General features: G+C 45.5%; 1 protein-coding gene and 1 non-coding gene across 2 annotated transcripts in view; one reads left to right on the top strand and one right to left on the bottom strand.

The window, feature by feature from the left end:
- Window positions 1–18620, top strand: part of ALPK3 (alpha kinase 3) — a 58307-nt gene that overhangs the window by 36273 nt on the left and 3414 nt on the right. The window contains exons 6-13 of the mRNA XM_023187159.3: window positions 7268–9407; window positions 10115–10262; window positions 10654–10781; window positions 10915–10950; window positions 13504–13784; window positions 14406–14494; window positions 15304–15527; window positions 18204–18252. Coding sequence (XP_023042927.3) covers window positions 7268–9407; window positions 10115–10262; window positions 10654–10781; window positions 10915–10950; window positions 13504–13784; window positions 14406–14494; window positions 15304–15527; window positions 18204–18252 — 3095 coding nt within the window. The remainder of the gene's footprint in view (window positions 1–7267; window positions 9408–10114; window positions 10263–10653; window positions 10782–10914; window positions 10951–13503; window positions 13785–14405; window positions 14495–15303; window positions 15528–18203; window positions 18253–18620) is intronic.
- On the bottom strand, window positions 3347–3464 carry LOC111522947. Its single transcript, XR_003306939.1, has one exon. It is a non-coding gene; the product is annotated as a small nucleolar RNA SNORA25 (small nucleolar RNA).

Raw genomic sequence — 18620 nt, 5'->3', positions numbered from 1 at the left:
AAAAAAAAAAAAAAAAATTACTAAGGGAAAAATAGTGAACTATCTAATGATAAAAGGGTCAATTCAAGAAGACATAACAATAAAAAATGTATATGCACCTAACAACATACCTTCAAAATACACGAAGCAAAACCTGACAGAATTAAAAAGAGAAATAGAGAAAACAACAATTATAGTTGGAGACTTTAACACTCCTCTGTCAGTAATCAATAGAACTAGTAGATAGAAAATCAGTAAGGATATAAAAGAACTGAATGGCACTATCAACCAACTGTCTAATAGACATATATAGAATACTCTGTGTAACAACAGAATACTCATTCTTTTCAAGTGCATATAAAATATTCACCAAAAGAGATCATATCCTGGGTCATAATATAAATCTTAACAAATGTGAAGTAATTGAAATAATACAAAGTATGCACTCTGATCAAAATGAAATTAAACTAGAAATCAATGACAGAAAGGTAATAGAAAAATTTCTAAACACTTTTAAATTAAAGAACATACTTTTATGGGCCAAGAAAGAAGTCCTAAGGCCAATTAGAAAACATTTTAAATTGAATGAAAGTGAAAATACAACATACCAAAATGTTGGATGCTGCTAAATCAGTGCCTTGAGGAAAATGTATAGCATTAAAATTTTTATATTAGAAAAGAAAAAAAGATCTGAAATATCAATAACCTGAGTTCCTACCTTAGAAAACTAGAAAAAGAAGAGAAAAAAACCCAAAGCAAATAGATAGAAAAGAACAGAAAATAGTAAAACTAAAACCGGGAAAACTGTGGAGAAAATAAACCCAAAGCTAGTTATTTGAAAAGATAAAGAATATCAATAAACCTCTGGCAAGACTTACATAGAAAAAAAAAAGAAGACACAAAATACAAGTATTAAGAATGAAAGAGGGGCTATCACTACAGCCCCTGTAAGGATTGACAGGGTAAAAAAAAAAGACTACTATGAAAAACTGCACATAAGTTTAACAACTTACATGAAATATAGCAATTATTTAAAAATTACAAACTACCAAAACTTATGCAAAAGTGACTACCCTGCCCCATCCCTGTTAAGGTCCTGGTTTTGTCCCTTGCTCTCCCAAACCGGCATTCCAGGGCCATGACCCCTTAGAGGGTTGTAAACCATACTACTTTTCATTCAGTTGTTCTTTCCTGTTCTTTCCCTTATGCGTTTGGCACTGTGAAGGATGCAAAGGTGAATAAAACTTTTTATTTTTATTTTTATGTTTTTATTTGAAGAGACAGGGTCTCACTCTATTGCCCAGGCTGGAGTGCAGTGGTGTGATCATAGCTTACTGCAGCCTCCAACTCCTGGGCTCAAGCAATTCTCCCACCTCAGCCTCCAGAGTAGCTAGAACTACAGGCATATGCCATCACACCTGGCTAAGTATTTTGTGTTTTTGTAGTGACAGGGTCTTGCTGTGTTGCCAGGCTGGTTTTGAACTTTGGGCCTCAAGCAATTTTCCTACAGTGGCCTCCCAAAGCACTGGGATTCTAGACATGAGCAACCATACCTGGCCATAGACTGAGTCCTTCATATCTGAGAATTTATGAGGGAAGAGGGAAGAAGACAGGATGGCAAATTAAACCTACTAGTATCACTTGTAGTAAAAAAGCTTACATAGAGCCAACTAGGTTCATTCTGCTCACACCATTTTTATTTTTAAGAAATATATGACATTCTTTCTCATATCTTTACACAGTTCCAGATATAGATGTGCACACACACACACACACACACACACACTCCGTCATAATGTTTAGTAAGAGGGGTCAGCCCTTGTAGAATTGTACAGAGAATATTCAGTCATCCACCATGTATTTATTGATTTCCAACTCCTAGGCCTGTATTGGGCCCTCTTCAGATGGGGAAGAGTTCACAGATTAGCAGGTGACATATGCATGAAATAAATAACTACCACACAGAATGGGGGTATAATGATGGAATTAGGTAAATTTGCTATGGAGGCCACTAACGTTTTTTGGGGTAGAGAACTCAGGAAGTCTTTAAAGAAGAAAAGAAACTTGAACGAGGTCTTCAAGGATGAGAAGGAGTCCTTCAGGAGGGCAAGGAGAAAGGTGAGAATGTCTGGCACAGAAAAAAATACATAAAGGAGTTACAAAATAGCACATTTGTCAGTACAGTTAAGTTAGTGTGGGCGGAGGGACCCAAGAGATGAACCTGGAGAGACAGATCTGGGACTCTTGCTGAGGGACAGGCTCCACTGATCACACAAGCGTTGATTTCCATATATACTTTCATTTTTAATTGTATTTTTGTTAACTATATGTCACATGCACAAGGTATAAAATTCAAAAAGTACAAAAGATATATAGAGAATATTAAGTCTCCCCACTTCCCTATCCCCACTGCTCAGGTCCTCTTCCTGAAGGCAGTTGCCAAAGCAGGTTCTTTGGGCATCCTTCCAGAGCTGTTTTCTTTAACATTTGAAAATATGTGTGTGTGTCTGTGTATTTTCCACACAAAGGTTGCATATTATATTTTCTATCCTTTATCTTGCTTTTTTATTTGGATATTTGTTTTATTTATTTGGAATGTGGATATACCATAATTCATTGGATCAGTCCTGTATTGTTGGAATTTAGGTGATTCCTAGTCTATTGTTATCATAAACAATGCTGCAGTAAATATCCTTGTATATAAGTCCATCTGCACATGAAGGTATACCTGTATGATAAATTCCTAGGAATGGAATTTTTGGGTTAAAGAGTATAAGTAGTTTTAGTTTTAATAGATAATGCCAAATTGCCATCTGTAGAGGCTGTGCGATGCCTGTAACCCTGGCCAAGAGAGTACAGCAGTCCACCTTATCCACAAAAGATACTTTCCCAGATCCCCAGCAGATGCCTGACCCTGTGGATAGTACCAAACCCTACATATATTATGTTTTTTCCTATACATACACACCTATGGTAAAGTTTAATTTATAAATTAGGCACCATAAGAGATTAACAACCATAATCATAAAATAGAACAACTATAGTAATATGCTGGCATCACTACTCTTGCGCTTTGGGGCCATTTATGAAGTAAAACAATGATTACTTGCACTCGAGCCCTGAGATACCAGACAGTTGATCTGGTAACAAGACAGCTACTTACTGGGTAATGGGCAGCCTAGTGTATACCTTGTGACTATACTGGACAAAGGGTTGTTTCACATCCCAGGTGGGGTGGCATGAGATTTTTATCATGCTGCTCAAAACAGCGCAAATTTTACAATTTGTTTTTTCTTTTTACTTTGGTTAATCTTTAAAACTCTCCCATGGCAACAATCATGGATTACTATGTCATATAACACCTAAGTCTTAAATCTCCACAGGAAAACATACCACCATCGAGTGCCATGGCATCCTATAGAGAACTTCCATCTTTGGTCATAGCATTAAGAGCTCTTGGTTTCACAGCCTCTTTGAAATGACCTATAAAATTTATCAATTGTTTCTTTCTGGAATTTTTCATTTAATATTTTCAGACCAAGATTGGCCACAGTTAACTGAAACCATGGAAAGCAAAACCGTGAATAAGAAGGGGCTACTGTGTGATTAAACTTTTTGCTCCTTGAAGCTAGGGTTTTTTGACTTTATCCTGTCAGTGATGGTAAGCCATTGAAAGTTTTTTTAAGAGGGGAGTGTTACAGTCAGGTTTGTGTTTTGGAAAGGTCATTTGGGCTGCAGTGAGGAAAAGAGTTTAGCAGAGGCAAAGACTAAAGTCTTGGATATCAATTAGGAGGCTTTACAGTAGTCCAGGCAAGACAGAATTGTTGGCAGCTCCGATTAGGCAGTTTGCTGTGGAGATGAAGGAAATGGATATTGAGATAAAGAAGAAGTAGGTTCAATAGAACTGAGGGATTGATCTGGCTGAGAGTGCGTTAGGAGTGAGGGTAGCTTTCATCAAGAAGTTCTATTTCCATGAGTCTTGTGAACAGCAACAGGCTTGTATGCACAGTCTGCACCTTCTTTGTAGATTTATAGATCTTATGTCTTTATTTAAATATTTTCTAATCCTAGAATATCAAAAGATAAAAAAGAGGCTGTAATATTACTAACTGCTGTTTGTTGGCACCAAGGCAGTTTTGTCTGTTAATATCTGGTTGTCAGAGAAGTTGGAAGAGCATCTTTATTAAGATTCTTCAGTCAGGCTGGGTGCAGTGGTTCATGCCTATAATTCCAGCACTTTTGGAGGCTGAGGCAGGTAGATCATTTGAGGCCAGGAGTTCAAGACCAGCCTGGCCAACATAGCAAAACCCCATTTCTACTAAAAAATACAAAAATTAGCTGGGTGTGGTGGCACACACCTGTAATCCCAGCTACTCACGAGGCTAAGGCAGGAGAATCGCTTGAACCCAAGAGGTAAAGGTTCCAGTCAGCCAAGATCATGCCAGTGCACTCCAGCCTGGGTAACAGAGCAAGACTCCATCTCAAAAGAAAAAAAAAAAAAAAAAAAGATTCTTCAGTCAGCCTGTAGTCCCAGCTATTTGGGAGGCTGAGGTGGGAGGATAACTTGAGCCCAATAGGTTGAGGCTATAATCCTGCCTGTGAATAGCCACTGCATGCCAGTCTGGGCAAAATGGCAAGAACGTGTCTCAGAAAAAAAAAAATCCTTCAGTCAGACTTATTCCTGCTATTTGCCAAACCAATTTTTCCCACATCCATACCATTCATTCAAAATTCTGAATTTAGGCTGGGTGCAGTAGCTCATACCTATAATCCTAGCTAAGAGGCTGAGGTGGGAGCGTTGCTTGAGGCCAGGAGTTTGAAACTACCCTGGCCAACATGGCAAGACCCATCTCTAATTTTAAAATATAAAATAAATTTAAAAATCAAAAATTTAAAAAACAGATAATTCCTAATTTAGTAAAGTAACTTTAAATTCTACACTCAATTTACATGCATTTTGATTATGTATATTTAAAAGTCTTTCATTTTGTGATCTGATTGCTTTGATTTTGTGTGTGGTCCTGATATTTTAAAATATTTTTATGTTATAATTTCAGTTTTATATAATACCATTAATTATTTCATCTGTTCACTCAGTTGCTACTAATTTTTTATGATGAAAAATGATACAATGTTTTCACTTTTTCTCTGCATTTTCTTCATTCATCTTCTTTTTTTTGGGCCAGAGTTTTACTCTTGTTGCCCAAGCTGGAGTGCAATGGCGCAATCTTGGCTCACTGTAACCTCCGCCTCCTGGGTTCAAGCGATTCTCCTGCCTCAGCCTCAGAGTAGCTGGGATTACAGGCGTGTGCCACCATGCCTGGCTAATTTTTTGTATTTTTAGTAGAAACGGGGTTTTACTATGTCAGCCAGGGTGGTCTCAAACTCCTGACCTCAGGTGATCTGCCTGCCTCGGCCTCCCAAAGTGCTGAGATTACAGGTTTGAGTCACCGTGCCCGGCCTTCATTCATTTTCTATCTCATAGTAGCCTAAAGTTTGATTTCTAAGTGATTATCTTTATGTAGGTAAATATCCTCTATTTCTGTTACTTGGTTTTTCAGCTTTGAGTAATGTCTTTGGTGCCTGGCTCTTACAGGTGACACAGTCAAGGAAGTTACTTCACTTGGTTATTTTCTTCCCCTTTCCACTTTCATGCTGGCTCTGTTGTATCTGTATCGTCAGGGCATAGAACATTAACGTTCTGATTTGCCATTCTAAACCCCACTTGATTTTAGTCTTGCTTCTACAGTTATATGTCAATATGCATTTATATATATGTTAATGTAAGTGAAATATGTTTAGTGCTTATCATCAGCTCTTTTGCTGTTGTTTCCTCAATCATCTTTTGGTTGACTACATTTGTTCCCTGGTGATTTCCTCAAGCAAGGCCTGTGGGAACAGTATTCCTTTAGTCTTTGTATGCTAAAACATAATGTTCTTGGCTTAGCAATTTTCCGGAGGTTTCTTCAGGAGTGTAGTTGCCAGTGTTTTCTGAGATCTGCCTCCTCTGTTCCATCTCATCTCCTTGTCTGCTCTGCTCAGCTCCTGTGTTTTCGGCCAGTTTCCACCCAGGCTTCCATGACCCTGCAGCTCTTGTTGCATGTGGACTTACGGGTTTATAAGCTCGGGATGAGACCTTTGTCTACAGTAGCTGTGATTTTGCCAGCATCTTGAGACCTGCTGAACAGCTCCACTCCCCGCGCGCTGACCTGTGGCCCTGTTTATTTCCCCATATCACTTTGCTCCTCCTCAGCTTCCCAGTGTCTGCATCTGTTGGCTTTTGGCCACCGTTATCCTTTTGTTTGTTTTTTGAGACTAGGTTTTATTTGCCTCCAGTTCACTAACAAAGGATTTTGCTTTGTTTATTTCATGTTTACTTTAGTGGTTTTGATGATATCTTGGAGGAAAAGAGGCAAATCACTGTTAAACGCCACCATGTTTGACAGGAAGTCCTTTAAAAGTGGGTGGCAATATGATATAACAACAAAGGGCTTGGGATTTGGAGCGAAATACACCCAGCTGCAAATCTGAACTCTGCCACTTACTGACTACCTGATGGTGGACAGATCGCATGCCTTCTTGTCATTGTTATCTCTAGAATGGGGCGGATTCTCCTAAGTAGTCATACTGTATGAGGAGTAAGTGGGGTAATATCATGTACAGGGGCCTAGCATAGTGCTTTGCAAATACATGTTCAAAAGAGTAACATTATAATGTTTCATTAATTTCCTGGCATAGATGCCATTCAGAATTACTATAATCCTCTCTGCTTTGATGGCATCCATTATTACCACTCACTCAGTGTTACCGGTGGATGCCGGGACATTGAGGCCATTATTGGGACATCCTTTGGCACTGTCTCACTTCACCCATAATTCTATCCAAGGCAAGTAGTGCCACAGGAGAAGGACTGCTCTGGGAGCCCTGGGGAGAGGATATTCTCCTTCATATGGTAGGGGTGAGGGGTGGAATAAGCCATGAGCAAGGTCTTTCAGGAAAGGCAGAATTTCTTCAGGAAGAGGTGGGAAGGGCAAGAGCTGGGTCTGGATGCTAGATATTCCCCAGTCCAGATACTGAGATCAGAGATTAGGGTGGGCGGGCATGGATGGGGCTTTGGGAATTTGTCACATGTCTTTGCCTCCCAACTTCCAGCGGGCCTGAGAAACCAGGCAGCAAGATTCCCATCAGAGCAGTTGTGGATGAGGTCAGAGGAGGCGGGGATGCCAGATTGGAAAGAGATCTGAATGTCCATGTAGTTAAATCCTTACTTTTGTCCCCATGTTCTCAGGTCCTGGAATGCCAGACAACCATGGCTCCTACTGTGTCGGCTAGCAGCAGCTCTGGTGTAGCTTCCATTGGTTGTAGCACCTCTGGCAGTCAAGGTGTCTTTGAACCTATGGATATGGAAACCCAGGAGGATGGGAGAACATCTGCTAACCAGAGAACTGGAAGCAAGAAGAATGTGCAGGCAGATGGGAAGATACAGGTGGATGGAAGGACCAGGGGAGGCGGAACACAGACAGCCCAGAGGACACGGGCAGATAGGAAGACACAGGTGGATGCTGGGACACAAGAAAGTAAGAGGCCACAGTCAGACAGGAGTGCAGAGAAGGTCATGGTGACACAGGGAAGGGCAGAGACACAGCTAGAAACAACACAGGCGGGTGAGAAGGTACAGGAAGACAGGAAGGCCCAGGCAGATGAGGGCACACAGGAAGACAGAGGGATGCAGGAAGAGAAGGGGATGCAGTCAGCGGGGAGTGCGCCCACAGCCACGGAAGGTCAGTCAGAGCAGGAGGCAGTGACCAGCCTTGGCCCACCATCCAGAACCCCCGAACTCCCACCTACAGAGGGTCCTAGAGCTCCTCTAAGTATTGAATGTTTTACACAGATCCCAGAAGGGTCTTGTGTCCCAGAAAAACCTGGTTTCCCACCCAGATCTGAGGAGGCAGCAGTAACAGCCTCCAGGAACCATGAGCAAACTGTGCTGGGTCCCCTGTCAGGGAACCTCATGCTCCCAGCACAACCGCCGCATGAAGGGAGTGTGGAGCAGGTGGGAGGAGAGAGATGCCAAGGGCCACAGTCATCAGGGCCAGTCCAGGCCAAGCAGGAGGACAGCCCGTTCCAGTGCCCCAAGCAGGAGCAGCCAGGGGGAGTGCCGTGTGTGGATCAGGGTGGCTGTCCTCCAGCTGGCCTGAGCCAGGAGGTACCCACAATGCCTTCTCTTCCTGGAACTGAGCTGACTGCTAGCCCAAAGGAGGGGCCGAGCAGTACCCTGACTTCTCAGCACAGGAGCACGGCTGCCTTCCTGCCCTCTGAGGATCAGGCCCTGATAAGTTCTGCCCCAACACTGCACCTGGGGCCAGGGACCCCCACTCAGAGTCACCCACCAGAAACCATGGCCACCAGCAGTGAGGGGGCCTGTGCCCAGGTATCAGATGTGGAGGGGCGGACCCCAGGTCCCCGGAGCTGTGACCCTGGCCTCATAGATTCCCTGAAGAACTACCTGCTTCTGCTGTTGAAGCTGTCCAGCACAGAGACGAGTGGAGCAGGAGAGTCCCAGGTCGGGGCAGCTACCGGAGGTCTGGCGCCCTCAGCCACTCTGACACCCACTGTGGAAGTGGCTGGGCTGAGTCCCCGGACATCGAGGCGTATCCTGGAGCGTGTGGAGAACAACCACCTGGTGCAGAGTGCACAGACCCTGCTGCTGAGCCCCTGTACCTCCCGCCGCCTCACTGGCCTCCTGGACCGCGAGGTGCAGGCTGGCCGCCAGGCCCTTGCTGCTGCCCGAGGCTCATGGGGTCCTGGTCCCAGCTGCCTCACTGTCCCTGCCATTGTGGTAGACGAGGGCCCTGGGCTGGCCTCAGAAGGAGCCAGTGAGGGTGAGGGAGAGGTTTCCCTTGAGGGGCCTGGCCTCCTGGGGGCCTCTCAGGAGAGCAGCATGGGTGATCAGCTGGGGGAGGCAGGTGGGCAGGCAGTCCCTGGGCAGGGACCCTCAACAGAGAGCATAGCCCAGGAGCCCTCCCAAGAAGAGAAGTTCCCAGGGGAGGCTCTGACAGGTCTCCCGGCAGCTACACCTGAGGAACTGGCTCTAGGGGCCCGGAGGAAGAGATTTCTCCCTAAGGTCAGAGCAGCAGGAGATGGGGAGGCGACCACACCTGAAGAAAGGGAGAGCCCCACGGTTTCCCCCCGGGGGCCCAGGAAAAGCCTGGTGCCTGGGTCCCCAGGGACTCCAGGGCGGGAGAGACGCTCCCCTACGCAGGGCAGAAAGGCGAGCATGCTGGAGGTGCCTCGGGCAGAGGAGGAGCTGGCGGCAGGAGACCTCAGCCCCAGCCCCAAGGCTGGCGGTCTGAACACAGAGCTGGCCCTGGATGAAGGCAAGCAGGAGACACTGGCCAAGCCCAGGAAAGCCAAAGACCTGCTGAAAGGTGAGCAATGGGGAGGGAGGCGGGGGATGGCGTCACAGGACAGGGCCGCCATGGAGCCATGGAAAGCACGCTGCTGCTGCTGCTAACAGCACCACCCCATGACAGATAGCATATCCCTCCTCAGGATTCACAAATTACCTTGGTAAAGGTACCCTTCTCTCACAGCCTTTGGAATCTGAAAGGCCTAGTTCTTGTTTTGGTTCTGCCACTCCACAAAGTGGAGATAACAGTACCACCTTTGCAATGGCGTGAGGCTTAAATGGGATGGAATAGGTGAAGTGCTTAGCACAGGGCCTGGCTTCAGTAGCGTTCTAGTTCTCCATCATCACCAGTCCCCCTTTACAGAGTTGTCGCATGATTACAGAGTGGTGGGGACAGGATTCAAATGCAGGCTTCTAGAGTTAGGGACCTAGAATGCAAACTGAAGTTCCTGTCTCAACTGCTGTGTGGGTCCTCAGCTAGGAGCCCCTCCCAGCCTGGGGTCAAGGTGGAGTAGGGGCTTCTGTCTAGCTGAGATGTGTGCTTTGGGGGTCAGGGCAGAAGCCTGAGATATAGGCAGGAAGCACCTGGGGGCTGTGAGGCACCTTGGTAGGTCTGTGTGGAGACTTGAATCCTGTTTTCTCCCAGCCTTTTCCAGACACCCAGGAAAGCAAGGATATGGCCAGAGGAGAGGTGTTGTTCCCCTCTTGACTGGACCCTGCTCTCAGCCCCACAGGTCATCCGGAAGATTCGGGTAGAGCAGTTTCCTGATGCCTCCGGTAGCCTGAAACTCTGGTGCCAGTTTTTCAACATTCTTAGTGACTCAGTCTTGACATGGGCCAAGGATCAGTGCCCAGTGGGCGAGGTGGGCAGGAGGTAAGCCAACGATACCACCATCACCTGACCTGGCTCCCTGATTGCAGTAATACTGTTGGGCACTGTCCTAGTGCTTTGAGCCTATCGCCTCATTAATCCTCACAATAACCAGGGGAGGTCCTTTTATTTCCATAGTAGAGATGAGAAAATGGAGGCTCAGCCTTCTTTAAACCACTTGTCCAAAGCCACACAGCTAGTAAGTGTCAGGACTGCAAACCAGATCTGTGGGCTTTAGTACCAGCTCTTGGCCCTGGAATTGCACTGCTTCCCCAGAGTTCTCAGAGCTGGGGTTCTCAGCAGCCTCTGAGAGTGGGCTCCAAGGATGCTTAGGACCACAGTCTGCCCCCATGCCATGGCGATGGCCCTCATGAGTAGGGTCTCCAATCTGCAGCGCAGGAGATGAGGGGCCGGCGGCCTTGGCCATCGTGCAGGCCTCCCCCGTAGACTGCGGCGTGTATCGGTGCACCATCCACAACGAGCACGGCTCGGCCTCCACCGACTTCTGCCTCAGCCCTGAAGGTGAGTGTGCCCCGCGGCCCGGGGTCTCAGCCTGGCCTGGCTCCTGGGGGGTGGGCAGCAGTCATCTTTGAGAGAAGGCAGTCTCTTGGCACAGCAGCCTGAAGGCGCTGCTTTCTTCTTTTTCTGTATCTAGTGTTGTCAGGATTCATCTCCAGAGAAGAAGGTGAAGGTATGGTGCCCCCCTGGGGAAGGCGGGATGGTCCTATCCCTGCCATCTGCAGGGAGGACCCTCTTTAAGGGCTTGGAGTCTGATCCCAATCCACATACTGCTCGCCTTTGCCTCCTAGTTTAGGATATGGCTTGGGGAGATGATAGAGGAGGACTGCTGTATCAGAAGGTTGTAGGGGAAGAAGTGGCCAAGGGGGCCACTGCACCAGAGTTAGTTCACCCTTGTGCCCTTTGTCCATGTCAGAGTCTTTGATCCAGGACAGAACTGGCCACCAGGGCATGTCTTGTCCTGCCAGCTCCTACCCAGGATTTCTCACAGTACTCTGTGGACCCCAGCATTAGATTCACACAGGGAACCTGTTAGAAATGCAATTTCCTGGTCCCTGCTGCACTACAGACATCTTTAATGACCTAGGAAGGACCTAGGAACATTGCATCTTCAGCAAACTTCCTGGTGATCATGAAATACCTGCAAAGTTTGATACACATTTGAAGGGCTCAAATAGGGATGGATATGTACTGCTCTTGCAAGAGACAGGCTAAGGCTTGGGACTGTGAAGGCAGCCAGTGATGAAAAGATGTTTAGAGCTGTACTTGCTAACAAATGCATTAATTCCTTCATTCACTCACTCTTTCAATCACTCATTTATCCAACCAGTGACTTTGTTTTGAGATCGAGTCTCAACTGTCACCCAGGCTGGAGTGCATTGGCATGATCTTGGCTCACTGCAACCTCTGCTTCCTGGGTTCAAGCAATTCTCGTGCCTCAGTCTCCCCGGTAGCTGGGATTACAGATGTGCACCACCACACTCAGCTCATTTTTGTATTTTTAGTAGAGACAGGTTTCACCATGTTGGCTAGTCTGGTCTCAAACTCCTGACCTCAAGGGATCTGCCTGCGTTGGCCTCCCGAAGTGCCAATTAGTGACTTTTGTTTAGTAATCGAATAAAGTTTAATCAATATCAAATATAACCTCAACCTCAAAACTAAATAATAATTATTTAATATCATCAAACATCCAGTCAGATTTCCCCAAATGTCTCATATATGTTGGTTTATTTGAATCAGGAACCACTCATTGCTTTTGGCTGATGCAGCTCCCAAGTCTCTCTTAATATTTAACAGTTTCTCCTACTTTATTTGTTTTTTTCCTTTGCCATGTATTTGTTAAAGTCATTGGTATATAATTTCTAACATTCTGGATTTTGTTGATTGTATTCCCATTTAACATGCTCCCCCATGCACGTGCGTCTTCTAAATTGGTAATCAGATTTAGATGTTCGGTCAAATTCAGGTGTGAATTTTTTTTTTTTTTTTTGCAAGAATAACTCACAGGTGCTGTGTATACCTTTTGCATCCTATCTGGAGGCACATAATGTCAGATTGTTTCCGTTTTAGTAATGTTAAGATTGGTCATTGGTTCATTCAGGTGGTATCTGTGTGATCCATCCCATTTTAAAGTTAAAAACAATCTGATACAAACCCTATTGTTATCTAGGGGTTTTAGCAGTCACTGATTATTGCCTAAATCTATTATTTCATTAGCAGTTGCAACATGGAGATAGTTTAATATGATCTTTTCTTCTTCATTCATTAGCTGATTTTTTTCTGTAAAAAAGGGATGATTATTTGGTTATCGCAATACATAAGTTCCAACAGGAAATGAAGGATAAATATTCGCTCTTTTCCCTTTAGTTACTAGAATAATGAGTTGGTGCCCTACCATTTTCCATAGGTGACCAGTGAGGTTATTGTTTGAGGGAGGAGATTGGATTTTTTTTTTTTTTTTTTTTTGGTCACCACTATGAATACATGGATTTTTAACATATTTGATATATTCAACATGTTTCAGTAATTATTTTTGTTGCCAAGATTGTTTCCTTTTTGGCCCAAGGGAGCCCCTTCAGGTTGGCCCCTGTGTCCTTCTGCCAAGTCTCTAATAGCTTTTGCTAGCTCTCTTGCTTTCTGGTCTCACACACTATTTCAGGTCCTTGCTGTACACTTTCTGCCTAGACCTGGAATCAACCATTTCTTTAGAAAGCTCTGGTTTCCCTTTAATGGAAATTATATTTAGCGGTCACAATTTGAGCACTCACTGCTGCTGGATTTGTCCTGCAAACTTTTTGTTTCAGTCAAACATGTTGGTTGAAATGGAGTCATGTATTCATCTAATCAAAACAATGAATTCTAAAACAAAGTAATTCTGGTATTCTGTATTGATTGCTATTGCCACAGAAAACCCCTGCCTTCCACAAGCACATCCTGAGCACTGTGTTTGGACAGTGCTCAGGATGCGTTTGTGGAAGGCAGGGTTTATGTGATGGATACCACACGGGTACCACTAGATGGCAGGGGTTGAATCAAGTAGAGTTTCTGCCCCAGGCAGCTCATAGTCTGGTAGGGACTCAGTGTGCCCAAAGAGCAGGCGTGAACAGAAAGTGAGCCCAGCAGGTTGGCAGGGTGGGAGGCTCTTCTGGCCTTTTCCTTCCCTGCGAGCCCCACATTGGTCAGACAGGAGCTTTTGGTGTCCCACATTTCTCCTGTTCCTCTTCAGTTGGAGAAGAGATTGAGATGACCCCTATGGTATTTGCTAAGGGTCTGGCTGACTCTGGCTGCTGGGGGGACAAGCTCTTTGGGCGACTGGTAAGCGAGGAGCTCCGAGGGGGTGGATATGGGTGTGTCCTTCGGAAGGCCTCCCAGGCCAAGGTCATCTACGGGCTGGAACCCATCTTCGAGTCGGGCCGCACGTGCATCATCAAGGTGTCCAGCCTGCTTGTGTTTGGGCCCAGCAGTGAGACTTCTCTCGTGGGCAGAAACTACGACGTCACCATCCAGGTACTATGTCCCATCTTCACGCCCTATCCCTTTACTTACTCACCCCCTGCCCTTTCCCAGCCCAGGTCCTGTTGGGATGCCCAGTATCGAGGCAGAAGGCATCTCAATCTCAACCTTATGAGGCTCCTAGGATGGACCTTGTGGAAAGCCTGAGATGCAGCCCAGAATTCAGATGCTTGGCCTCAGAGAGCTTGAGAGCTTCAAAACAACTTGGGCCATAGTTTTCAAACTCTGTATTTACAGCTGAAACCTTCACCCTGCTCCATACATAATCTCTCATGGAAGCCTTGTTTATATGTGGGTGAAAGGGTGGTGCTGTGGGTGGGGTGGACCGTCTTCCTGGTTCTCCACAGAGTGGTCTCTGGGGCACTGTCACATACCATTAGAACTCCTGAAAATAGTTTGGAAATCACTTTGAAAATCTCAGTTTGAAAAGAAGTCGAAAGCCACTTGTTATATACAAAAGAGGAAAATGAGGTGCAGAGTAGGGAGCAGGGAGGAGTAAGCCCTTCCTCCCCCAGGGCTGGGATCCTCCTCTCGGTTCCCTAACAGAATAGGGGTAGACACAGTGGAGGACTGGGGAGTTTCTTTGCTGACCATATTTGGTTCCCTCATCCACAGGGGTGCAAGATCCAGAACATGAGTAGGGAGTACTGCAAAATCTTCGCAGCAGAAGCCCGGGCCACGCCTGGCTTTGGGGAGGTGCCTGAGTAAGTACGCAGCAAGGAGGACGTGCAGTGTGCAGCAGTGTTGCCTTGGGCTTTTGCAAAGACAGTGATTTCACAGCCTCCCAGGGGCAACCTGGGTTATGCCCATGTGCAGATAGGCTCACAGCCCGTGCTCAGCTCAGAGGTGGCCTCACAAAAATCTAGAAATAGAGACCTCATTTACTACTCACTTGAGAAAAAGCCTCTGCTCTGGACTTGAGTCTCCTCCTGCCCACCCCAGTTCCTCATTCTTTAGCGCAGATGTTGCTGATTGCAGAGTTTGGGCACAGCAGTTTCTGGGACTCCATGAAGGTGATGGGATGGGCTAAGCTAGACAGACTGGTCAGGACCCTTCTGTGGTAGGCAGGCGGAGTCAGTGTGGATTTTTGTAGGAGTCGGCTATAAATGGCATTTGTTTCCATTTTGAGACTTGAACTCTGACCTTTGCATATCTGGGGTCCCACTGGCAGAGAACCACAATCTGGTTGAATCCTCTCTAAAGGTGCTCCTTCTGTTTGATACATACATGCCTCAGTCCCTCACCCAAGCCACACAATCTGCCTATGCCCATAGCAGGGTTTTGTTCTAATCCCACTAACCAGGAGAATGGACAGGACTCTGAAGCCAAAAATACCATTTCCTTTCCTGAACTCAGGGTGGAGTTGCTTTCCTTTGCTGTCCTTTGGGCTCAGAGTTGAGAATTCCATTCTTGGAAGGGCCCTTCTTTTAGGTCCAAGAATACAGAATTGGGTGGGAGGGAGGAGCTCTCTGGGCCATACTTCTTGCTTACTGCAGGGTGAAACTATGTTTAGGATCATCCCACTGTATCTGATCTACCGGCCCGCAAACAATATCCCATATGCTACCCTGGAGGAAGACCTGGGCAAGCCCCTGGAGTCTTACTGTTCCCGGGAATGGGGCTGTGCTGGGGCTGTGACAGCATCTAGCAGCTCTGAGGCCATGCAGAAATGCCAGACCTTCCAGCACTGGCTGTATCAGTGGACAAATGGCAGCTTCCTTGTCACAGATTTGGCAGGTATGAGGGTGTGAGGGTGCGCGGGTGTGCATGTGCATGGATGTGAAAGCATGCAGAGGAGGCAGAGCCATAGTGCTTGACTGATCATTTACAAAGCACCTTTGTCTTTATTCTTTCTTGCTTTTCACAATAATCTTGTAAAGTAGATTGGACAGGGACCATTTTGCACGCAACCCTAATACATACCTCATGTAGCCTAGTCTATCACTGCAGTTGCATTTAAAGGAGCACAGTCCAGGCTCAATTAAAATTCAAAAGAAATTTATTTCAAAGATCATTACATGGGGTCTAATTCAAAACCCCCAACCACCCTTTTCAAAACCTCCCTTCTTCCCTTCCCTGCAGCTTTGCTGTAGACTTTCTCACTCTCCAAACTTCCCAAACTCTCCCTTCCATTTTAGCACAGTAGCTTTACTGTCTTTCTTCCTCCTCCATCTTTGTTAGCTTTTCGTTATGTAAAGCAACTTAGTCTCGCTTCTTTTTAGTTTTACTCCTATGCCCCTCATTACCCAGAACTCCCCAACAAAGGAAGGCCAGCAGGCATGAACCCTCCTTCCTTCAACCAGCTCTCTCCAGGCCTACTGTCTTTAAGCAGAACTGGACAGGGGAGAGGAACAGAGAAAATGCTTAGGGGAAGGAGAGGTTGCTGGGAATATCATGCATTATTAAATCTTGTGTCTGTGGTAAATAAGTGAGAAAACTAAAGACCAGAGATATAAAACTGACTCAAATGTGTGTTTCACTGGGGTTAAATTGTACAATAATTATTATATATATAACTCCATATACTGGGGGGAGGGCTAGGTAACATTAAGCCATTGTCAGTCAACCTATTTGTTAACTTATAAATTCATGCTTCCATCCTTTTTCTATCCAACCACTACTAAATATTGAAAAAATAAAAAGTTGAATTAGGAATAGTCATTGTCCTCAAGAAGCTGTGATGAGTAGACCAGTTTCTACTATAAGATGATAACGTGGTATAGTAGAAAGGCTTTAGAGTCGGCTGGGCGTGGGGGCTCACACCTGTAATCCCAGCACTTTGGGAGGCCAAGGAGGGTGGATCACTTGAGGCCAGGAGTTTGAGACCAGCCTGGCCAACATAGCAAAACCCCATCTCTACTAAAAATCCGGGCGTGGTGGTTCATGTCTGTAATTCCAGCTACTTGGGAGGGTGAAGCTTGAGAATTGTTTGAACCTGGGAGGCAGAGGTTGCAGTGAGCCAAGATTGCACCACTGCACTCCAGCCTGGGCGACAGAGCGACAGTGAGCCAAGATTGCACCACTGCACTCCATCTCAAAAAAATAATAAAGAAAAAAATAAATTTGATTTAAGTCAAAGCCCCATTCTCTTCTAGTTGAGTCTGTTTTACAAAGAAGAAAACTGAAGCTCACATTGGTTAGGTCATTCAATCTCTCTGAGCTTCAGTTTCCTTTCCTTCTTTAGGAATAATGTCTCTCCTACCTAGCATTCAGATTTTTTATGAGGATTAAATGAGACCGTATTTGTGAAAACCTTCTGCAAACTAAAATTCTGTGCAAATGAGAGAGATCATCATTATTACACAAATGGAATGCTATGAATGCCAAAAGAGAAATGACAAAGAAATTAATATTTATCACATTACTCCTATGTTTCAAACACTAAGTTAGAGTCCTACACATATTATGATCTTCTCAATACCCTGTAAGATGGTCATTACTATCTTCACCTTTACACTTGAAGATTAGAGATATGAAGTGACTGGTCGAGTTCCCACAGCTCAAAAGTGGTAGAGCTGAAATGTAAATCTGGGTCTGTCTGACTCTAAAGGCCGCATTTGTTACTGTCTATCATACGATGGTACTCAGCCCTGTTAGTGAAAGGCAAGTTCCTAGCAAAATGCTCTGGACAGATTGAAAATGGGGGAAAGAACATCCTAAACCTAATGTGTGAATGCTAAGATACCTGGGTGGCCTGACCACAGTGAAAACGTTTTTCTCTATTATCATTTTGCCTGACTCTGCCCTTCCAAGGCTGTCTTAACCTGGAAGACCATCTTAGCTTCTTGTTTGCTTGCTGCCTTTATAAGTAGTGCAGAAACCAATCTTCTGTAGTGTTGCATTTCTGCTGTTCTACCCCTTATTTATCCTCTCATTCCCATCTCTCTCTTTTGTCTGGACAAACTACTGATCTGTTCAGAGGAAGAAGGTTTTAGCTCAAAGCCAGAGGCCAGTCCAGGTTGTGACCTGGTCTGATCCAGTAGAGGCAGGATTGCATAGCTGGAAGAGTTTTGGCTCTAGGAATCCAAAAAAGCTGAACCCTTATTTTAAGTCAAATGGCCATTGCCCATAGCTAGAGCTCAATTATTGAATGACTGAGTATGACTTTGTTCAAGTAATTTAACTCTGAGCTTATCCTCCTCACTTGTAAAAATACGAATATTATTCCTAGTAATAATCCAGAGACCTGCACGCTGTGAGATAGGCTGGTGGTGATGACCCATGAGAAGATGCTTGAAGACACACCTGCACTGACACCCAGGAAGTTGATGCCAGCTTGGGCTGGTTCTAAGCCCCCACGTCTCCAGTAGGAAGAGATGTGGTTCTAAGACCCCACTATCTCTTCCTGCAGGAGACGTGCGGGCTTGGAACCAGCCCAGGCTGGCATCAACTCCCAACTTTCTCTCTTTTCAGGGGTTGACTGGAAGATGACTGATGTGCAGATTGCTACCAAACTTCGAGGGTGAGTGGTTCTTGGGGACAGAATGCCCTCTGGGGATCTTCTCTGGGTGTAAAATGTCCTAAGTCCTTCTGGTTCTCTATCCCTGAGGTGCTGGACCTGGGGCCAAGTGATCCCAGACACACCCATGGCCATGTGGTAACATCCTAGAGGTTACTGGTCCCCACCCCTTATCTCTGGCCTGGTGTGGCAGCTATTACTGATGCCACACATGGGGTCCCCTGCAATTCACAGCTCTCACATACTCCTCCCTTCTCGCTTGAGGATGGTTGCCAAGGTGCTGATGAGTAAGGGCCCTGTGATTAGAGTATGGACCTCAAGTCTGCTCTAATTTATGTTAAGAAGCTAAGCCATCCTTATGCCAGTTAAAG

This window comes from Piliocolobus tephrosceles, chromosome 6 (assembly GCF_002776525.5).
Source record: "Piliocolobus tephrosceles isolate RC106 chromosome 6, ASM277652v3, whole genome shotgun sequence".
Classification (NCBI taxonomy): domain Eukaryota; kingdom Metazoa; phylum Chordata; class Mammalia; order Primates; family Cercopithecidae; genus Piliocolobus; species Piliocolobus tephrosceles.
The sequence above is the reverse complement of the archived record's forward strand: the minus strand, read 5'-3'. Positions and strand labels throughout refer to the sequence as shown.